Consider the following 9,265-nt stretch of genomic DNA (forward strand, 5'->3'; position numbering starts at 1 on the left):
AAGTTTGAAGTTATGCACAGGTTAGATGTTAGGCTATACCAGGGAATCTACTATGAAGATCTAATCCCTTTTCCAGCAATGTACAAGTCTCAAATTAAGACACCTCATTAAAAAAAAGAAAAAACCCAACAGAAAAAACCTCCACAAGCAAAGCTCAAACATTTCACTCTCAGTTTTCTAAGTCCACTAGTTTAAAAAGCAAGCAAACAACAATAAAATAATTCACCTCACCCCTGAACCAACCTGAGATGCACTGGATGCAGTTTTTCTAGGAAAAAAAAACAAACAAAAAAAACCAAAAGTAGGCCTCATGACTGACTTCAAATGAAAATCTGGCCCCTCAAGCCTGTCAGTTCATGGTCATGTTTACACGGCTTAGTAAATCACCACAGTCCAGTTATTTTCAATAACCCCATTACAGAACTGGGGCTGTGCTGTAGCCTGTTCAGCTCCCCAGTTGTTTTTACTTCTGTGGAAGCTGGATAGAACAAGAGCCTCACAATACCAGATTAAATTTATGACTACAGATATGCAAATTGACAAAATTAATATTAAATATTTAATTAAATACCAGTCTGATTAAATACTTCACTTCTAGTATTCCTTACGGGTAGGAACAGCTTTGTATGGTTTAATCCTCAAAACAGGCTGTATACAAGATGTATCCTGTGCCATGTTATACTCTTCCTTTCATTGGTGCCGTCTAGTGAGTGGCTGCATCTAATTGCTGAAGGATCAGCACGCTAAAGACCTATTTGAATTGCTCTTATCTGTCTACACATGCAACATTCAAGTTAATGACAGCATGTCTGATACATAGAAGTAGGCAGTTTTGATCAGGAAATGAGGAGATATGCAGCAATAAACAGCAACCTAAAAAAATGCAAGGCTGCTAACTCAAAAGTACAGAAAATGATTAACAGTTCAACTCCATGCTCATGCATTGAACCCTATGTTATCTGATGTTTCTTTTTCAGATATAGAAAGAGATGCTGGTATTTCCAGAATCCTAAGACAAGGGGCAAAAATTTATTCAGTGTGTGAAGATAAAAAACAAAAAAACTCTCTAGGGCATGTTGGGGCCAACAGGCCTCTGGCTGCTTACGATCAGAGGATTCATGTGGCAGCCACTGCTTACAGTGAAAAGCAACATTACATAATAAGTTATTTTCAGTTCCCTCATTGCTAATTTCTTCCTAGTCATCCCATGCTTCCTCATTACTGTCTGCTCTACAGGCATTCACCAGTTGCCCCAAGAATGTAGAATACCAGCAGAAGCAGAGAAATGGCACGAGCAAGTACGAGTAAGTGTGGAAGTGGCAATAATGGAGTCAAAGACACATTTGTGAACTACAAAACAATAATAAATTCCAGTATCAGATACCTGCAGATTGTTTTTTTTTTAAAATGAGATGCCAATGGCAAGAACACTTACTCTGCAAGCATTTAAGTTTACTTATCCCTTTACTTGCTCTGCAAAGGGTGGTAAACCAGCCAAGTAGTAATACAAATGTTTAATTACCAGTTCTGTTAATTAAAACAGATGGCCACCACTGTATTCACATCATTGTCTAGCACTGTCTCCATAGAATTGTAGCAAATTCAAGCGTGTCTCTATTTTAGCCTTACAAAAAAAATACACCAAGAACATAAAAGTTTGAAAGTAGGAGTGAACAAATTACAGAAATGCTAATGTATTTTCCTCCTGAATTCCCTTTAGGGACTAAGGCCTCTGTAATGAGGAAAACAAATCAGACTGAAGTCAGATATATTTATGAACAGAAAAGAAAGCTCAGAAATTAATATTTTAAGTCAAGGAAACATACATTAAGACACGTAATTCTAGGACAGAATGACCGATTCTACAATAGAAGTGTTTCTCATACAACACCTGCAGTTTGAGCTTTAATAAAAGACGCTGTTACCGATGATGAGAGCACCGGAGAGTCCCTCAAGAGCCGGGCTGGGTGTTAGAGCTCTCTGCGGATAGCGAGCCGTGTTTCGAACACGGCTTGCCGCAGCCCGGTTCTGCGGGGGCGAGCTGCCCCCTGGCGCTATGAGTCAGGCAGGGGCTGGCTGTGCGTCCCGCTCCTCGTCTTCAGCTGCGACTGGGCGATATCGGCCAGTGCACTCTGTATCTTTTCCAGCAGCATATCCCCACGATAAACCACCTCTTCCAGACGGGCAGCGGCTTCATGATTTTCTTCTTCTAATCGATGCAGACTAGCAGCCTTTAAAATAAAAGATAGAAAAGTGAGGATCTTCAAATATAATACAAAACTGACTTTGCTACTGAAGGAACACAGTGCTCCCTAGAAAAGAGGAAGATTCTATGTTTAGCCCCTGAATTACATACTAGCAACTTCAAAGCGACGCATTATAGGTTGCAGACTAAAACAGCGCATATCCATATGGAGCAAACACAAAAAACCCCACCAGAGAGAGATGTTAGCTTCTTTTATATTAAGACTCTTGGCTCAGTACAGCTTTTCTAAATGAGAAGTGAGTATTTATCCTCACTCCCTTAATGCAAGGTGCTCAGCAAGATGTAAACATAACTTACTTAAACCTTTCTGTTAAATAGCGTATTTCAGACAAAAATGTATTCTGTAACTTTTTTCTTCAATATTTTGTTTCACAAACAAATTGCTTTTATTAGACAAAATTTAGTGAAATAAAACATTTTGAGTTCAAAATATTTTAATACTTTAAAGTATTTGCCAAATTTAAAACTACTAAAACTTGTTCTGACTTGATAACAAAAAAGACAAAACAAAATAGTTTCAAATTGATATTTTTTTAAAGCAGTTATCCAGGTCTACATGCAGGTCCTTAAGAAGTCATGCTTAAACTAGCTGGCAAATTCTATGCACATATTCATCTGCTGTTCTGCAGCACTGATGTCTTTAGTTGTCCTGGTTTGAGGGAAAACAGAACCAACTTTCTGTTCAGTAATTTTTAGTTCTTAGCTAGGCCACTTCTAACTCTCTGAAATTAACAGCATGTTGTGTCTAAAACGGTTCATTCAGAGTGATAAAACAGTTTGTGCCAAGGAATGGTATGCAGTATAAGCAAGAATATGCTCTTGCTTATAGTTATTGCTATAACCAAGGTCAGCTAATTTCGTTATTTGCCCCATTGGAGGGTTGGAAGGAGAGGGACACAGAGGGGTCCCACCTGCGGGGAGGAGCGGACAGGACAGGTGACCCAAAACTGAACAACAGGGGTATTCCATCCCATCTGCCCCACGCTCAGTATAAAAGCTGAGGGACCAAAGGGTCAGCTCTCTTCCTTCACTGGCTGACATCTGAGGAAGACCCTGTCTGTTCATCTGCCTTTGATCCCGATCCGTGTGTTCCTGACTCCACCTGTGGAACCCAGTTCCCACCCGCCGCTGAGTCCAGCCTGGCACTTTCCCAGTGCCTGCCAATGATGTCATCCTGGGAGCTTAATACGGTTTTGTATATACTGTATCTATTTCATTATTTTCCTTTTTATTTTATTATTAATATTTAATTAAAGTAGTTTAGTTTCTTCTAAACTCGTAAATCTATCTCTCCTCCTCCTCTCCATGCACGAGAGGCTGGGGGGGAGCATCTGTCACCAGCCACTGGCCAATTTGGCCCAAACCACGACACTAGTGAAGGTTAATATACGCACGAAAGACTTTATAGCCCTTGGAGGAAGGGTTAGAGAAGGAGGACAGCAACAGGTGAAAGTTTGAAATTTAGAATCCATCTCAGTTACCCGAGTGTCAGTTGCTAAATAATTGACTGCAGGTAAGTCGCAGATTTGGATGGAATACATACTACCAACTTCACCACAAGGGAACTCAAAAGGCACAGGTAAATTGTGTTGGGCATTAGTGTAACAGTCTCTTTTATTATTTAAGACAGATTTGAAACACATACCAAGACAACCTTAGTATAAAAAATAGATCAGCCTAAGTACATATCTATTAGCCAAGTATTTATCTATCATTTCTCAACAATTTTACAGTATTTCAAGCACACTCAAAACAGTCTTTTTAAAGAATGTAAGAATATTTATCTTTAGTACCACACTAAATTAAACAACAGCAAATAAAAATCAAAACTAGAATCAGTGAGTGATGGAATCCAAGCTAACTTATCTCAAAACCACACCAAATGGCAAAGATCAGAAATTTTTGTGAAACGACATTCTGCATTAAGAGAGCAAGAAACTATTCCAGTATCACCTCTATGGAAAGCACGACCCTACTGGATAACCAGGTCCTCTTTTCTGGAGCACCCTGCTTTCCCTGCATTAGCTGTCACTATGATCAGACCCTGCTCAGTCATGGAGGAAGCCTGTAATTTGTCTGCAGCAGGAAAGCTGTCTGAAGCTATTAAACATGGAGTTACATGAAATTATGCCAGTGTTAACAGGCCCAATTAGCATGTTCAGCAATTATTGTGACTAGAAACATTTCCAAATTTAACCTCATCTGTTTAAAACCAAATGTGATGTCACTGTCAAGTTATTGGTATTTGGCCCAGCGAGCACCTCTATCATTAGTCTTTTGTAAAATGCCTTTGAATAGCCACAGATGACCAACCTAGGTGTAAAACCTTCAGGGGATCTTAAAGCAATTCCAGGGGTCTGAGAGAAACAACACTCTTTGCATCCTTGTTGCATTCGAAAAAGAAAATACTTGATGTAAATCTAGAAGTTATAGTAAAAAAAAAAAAAAGATGCTATTTAAGATATGTAGAAAAAACAGAAAAAAAACCCCATAGAGCAGTATTCTTTGAACTGTGGATCAAAAGCATTTTTTGGAAATGAGAAACTGTTGAGCGTTCTGAAAGTGTTCACACACGTTTGCAGCAGTTCAGCTCTGGTAAAGTAGGGAATGGAGTTCGTGATACTGGCTGCACCTGCTAATAGATGTCTGGCCAGTAGCTGCTGTCTGTTCTCAAGCTCCTCCTAGAGCACCTGTGGTCTGAAGAGAGAAGGAGCAAGAAACAAAAGCAGCCAGTTTGTCTAGATGGTTCTAAGAAGGACACTCTATCACTGAAAAGTGACAGAGCTAGAGAACTTAGAGGATACCATGCGAACCCTTTAACAGCCAGACACATTGTGCAAGGACACAAGCCTTCAGTCAAGTGTTGGCTCTGCAGCTACAAAATGAAATGCCCTCCTAAGACCGAAAGAATATGAAAGATTATCCAAGGGGAAAAAAACCAACAAAAACCCCACAATGCATCAGTACTGTTGCATCTCTTGTACTAATATTTGAACAGTTGGGGAAAAAAAGGGGTAGCAGTTTCCAGTATTGTGGTGTTATGATAAAAGCACTTCTTTTTTTAAACATTCTAACAGAAAAGTTTAAAATATTCTCACTGTTTATAATCTTCTTTAGAATCAGGTGCAAGTTCATGTTTTCCACTAAGCCTATGAAGTACTCACAAGCTACCCTTATGAAAAATTCAGGCTTACATTAAAATCATTTTTTAAGATTACATGGCCTAGAGAGTAAAAAATATGTTTAAAAAAAGGAAGAAGTTTGCCTTCAGTTATGTTTTGATATTTTAATTAAGAACACTCTTACCTGCAAAGCTGCTGTCGATTCTTCACTAGGCAGGGAATCTATTAGAACATCAATATCTTTTGCAGTTCGTGCAATCAACGCTGCGAACAGTTGGGCGTACTCTTTAAAACAGAAAAGTGAGCCCACTCAGTACATTATTAGAAGCAAGCACAATTCTGCATTCACAGCACAGAAAATTCTACAGACTTTAAGTATGCAGGTGTTGAAAATTCTCCTACATGAAGAGAACAACGGTATCACAATTGTTGAGGACTCAACCATATTAGAAGATGAATGTAATTTGATTGCAATCCTATATTAAACAAGGTAACTGCTTATAGAAAGGGCTGGGCTTAGTACAGATGAGAAAATAACTAGAACTCCATCACAGTTAGCCAGTTAAGAAATAGTAATACCAGCATTAAGTGTTCCAGTAACTAAATTAACTATTGAGAAGTAGCTAGAAACTCATTTAACTTGTCAATCCTTGCCTTGAAATCTGCCACTAGACAAAAAACCAAGAACACTAGAAATGATGTAAAGATAGCAATTCAAACAGATGGATTATTTAAATCATGTTAAGCAACATATGATTAGTGAAAGAATTTGATATTTTTTTTAATTTAGAAAAGAATTCCTATTCAGCCACAGAAAAAGTTAAATTTCCCCTGAGAAATGGACAAGAATTGGAGTTTTATAACAGACCTTAATTTAGCTGCTAAATCATTGAAAGAACTGCATGGACTTTTAATAAGAGGCACTATAAGCCAGAAACAAAACCCTTCCATATGGAATTCCATCCATTCAATTTGGATTAAGTTCATTACTACCGCTAAAATATTGAAACAGCCCTTTTCAATTTATAATTTAAGATCTTACTTATTTGTTACATTGATTGGTTCATGAAAGATTCGTGGAAGCAAGAGAAAAAATACTTTCTAATGGCAATACTTTCTATAGAGGAGATTGACATTCTCAAAGATACACTTAACTTAAAAAAACCCCAACAACAAAACCAACATATCCATTTCAAGCTTAATCAGGATCACCACAGGGTTTAACTGTAAAGAGTTTTAAGGCCTTCTTATTATGACTTTGAATAGCTAAAGACACATAACTGGTAAGTTTTGTTTTGCCTCCTCAGCATCGCTAACTTGGTGGTATGATTTTACTGAAGTCACTATATTCAGAATTTTTGGAAAAAACAAATCAAAAGAGCAGTCATGACCTATCATTTTAAGACCTTAACAAAGCTTTTAGCTCCTGGCACCACACTGATGCCAGCACGTGGGACAGCTGCAAGTAAGATGACGAAGCAAACAAGCCCTTCAGCTGGCTCTTCCAACTAATTCCAGTATCAGAGAGCAAAGCACCACAGACCAATGAAGAACTAGTATTCAACAGTCCTACAAAGTGCATCGCTGCCCTCCAAACTAGTCTCCCCTGATATTCTAATAGACAAACCTAATCTGATACAAGATACATGTAAAATCTTCTCAAAGGAGAAAAAAAAAACAAAGGGGAAAAAAAGAAAAGAAGAAGAAAGATTCAGGATTAGAATAGCATGGTTATTTAAACACTAACTTGACATTCTCAAGTCAGAGAGAACTTTTAGTTTGCTTCTCTTAGATCAGTTTCTTTTCTCTCGCAAAAAACCACCAAAAACCAACAACCACCAAAACAGCCAACAACAAAACCACAAATGCCAATAGGGAGATAAGCAGATCACACATGGAGAAACACAAATAATTAAAATTCTGCATGTCATAAACTTTTAAAGTCATACATGATTTCATACAATTCTTTCCTAGAAGACTTCTTGGAAGTAATGGACAACTCAATAACAACCTCTTGCAGCAGTCCTATTAAAATGGTTTATATCTGTAGAGCTACTGTATCTATGCAAAGAAACCAGCATAAGAAATAAAACGTAATGCTTGCTTAACACTTAAGTCATAGGATCATTTAGGCTGGAAGGGACATTTAAGATCATCGAGTACAACCCTTAACCTAACACTGCCAAAACCACCAATAAACCATGTCCCTCCACACCACGTCTATCCGTCTTTTAAATACCTCCAGGGACGGTGCTTCAATCACTTCCTCGAGTGGCCTGTTCCAATACTTGACAACCCTTTAAGAATTTTTCCTAATATCCATCCTAAACCTCTCCTGATGCAACTTGAGGCCATTTTCTCTTGTCCTGTCACTTGTTACTCAGGAAAAGAGACCAACCCCCAGCTCTCTACACCCTCCTTTCAGGTAGTTGTAGAGAGCAGTAAGGTCTCCCCTCAGCCTCTTTTCTCCAGGCTGAACAAGCCCAGCTCCCTCAGCTGCTCCTCATAAAACTTGTTCTCCAGACTCCTTGCCAGGTTCATTGCCCTTCTCTGGACATAGTCCAGGATCTCAATGTCTTTCTTGTAATGAGGGGTCCAAAACTGAACACAATATTCGAGGTGGGGCCTCACCAGTGCTGAGTACAGGGGGATGATCACTTCCCTAGTCCTGCTCGCCACACTATTCCTGATACAGGCCAGCATGCTGTTAGCCGCCTTGGCCACCTGGGCACACTGCAGGCTCATATTCAGCCGGCAGTCAAGCAACACTCCAAGGTCCTTTCCTGCCAGGCAGCTGTCCAGCCACTCTTCCCCAAGCCTGTAGTGCTGCACGAGGTTGTTGCAACCCAAATGCAGGACTCAGCACTTGGTCTTGTTGAACCTCATACCACTGCCTTCGGCTCATTGATTCAGCCTGTCCAGATCCCTCTGCAGTACCTTCTACCCTCAAGTAGACTGACACTCCTGCCCAAATCGGTGACATCTGCAAACTTACTGAAGGTGCACCCAATCCCCTCATCCAGGTCATTGATAAAGATATTAAACAAAACCAGCCCCAGTACTGAGCCCTGCAGAACACTGCTCGTGACTAGCCACCAACATTTCTGCTATCACAATCTTATGAAGCAAGTGCAGCTGACATCAATTTATAGCTTAACTTCAATCACTCCTCCAGTTACTAGTGGAATTGTTTGCTGAGCATGAAGTAAATCACAAATTTCGTATTATAGAGCATACTATATCAGAACACGTTCACAGTTTGTTAGGAGATGCAGAAAGAAAGGCTTGCCTTCTGTTGGATTAGCAGGCTGATCTTTGTTTATTGCAGTCTGGATGTTGCTGAAAGAGGCTGGGGGGCCACATTGCTGCAACACTCCAATGGCGTTACAGAATTGGTCTGCAAGCTGCAAGTAGTAAAGGGATGGTTAATTTATTTCACCACTAAAAACCATTTCAATTTTATTTTGTTTCCCAGCGGACCTCAGGCAGCAGCCCATCCCCACCCCGGCGTTAGGTGGGCGCACACCCCCGCAGCCCTTGACGGCCAGTGGCGATGCCCCCCGGGGCTGCGGGTAGGGGACGGCGGGACGGGGAGAGGGACGGTACCACCTCACACACGCAGCGGCCGAGCCCAGGCGCGGCGGCGGAGGCTGCGCGGGCGGAAGAGGCTGTGACCCAGCGCCGGCCTTCCCTCCCGCCGGTGAGAAGAATGACGGATGTTGAGGGAGAACAGAGACCGACGCCCGCCTCACCGAGTTCACCGCGTCCTGCAGCTGCGTTAACCGATCCGCCATGGCGCCGCCACCACCACCCCCGACCTGAGCGGCCGCGCAGCAACCGCCGCAGCCAATAGGGCGCCTGGATGTTGGGTGGGCGG

General features: G+C 40.8%; 1 protein-coding gene across 1 annotated transcript; it reads right to left on the reverse strand.

Annotated features, from left to right (window-relative positions):
- Positions 1–672: 672 nt before the first annotated feature.
- Positions 673–9,255, reverse strand: MED21 (mediator complex subunit 21). Its single transcript, XM_063357200.1, has 4 exons — positions 9,141–9,255; positions 8,678–8,792; positions 5,573–5,673; positions 673–2,231 (listed from the first exon to the last, which is right to left on the reverse strand). Exons 1-4 carry the CDS (start codon positions 9,180–9,182, stop codon positions 2,055–2,057), a joined length of 435 nt encoding a protein of 144 aa, XP_063213270.1. The 5' UTR covers positions 9,183–9,255; the 3' UTR covers positions 673–2,054.
- Positions 9,256–9,265: the final 10 nt, after the last annotated feature.

The sequence above is a fragment of the Chroicocephalus ridibundus genome, chromosome 1 (genome assembly GCF_963924245.1).
Source record: "Chroicocephalus ridibundus chromosome 1, bChrRid1.1, whole genome shotgun sequence".
Lineage (NCBI taxonomy): Eukaryota > Metazoa > Chordata > Aves > Charadriiformes > Laridae > Chroicocephalus > Chroicocephalus ridibundus.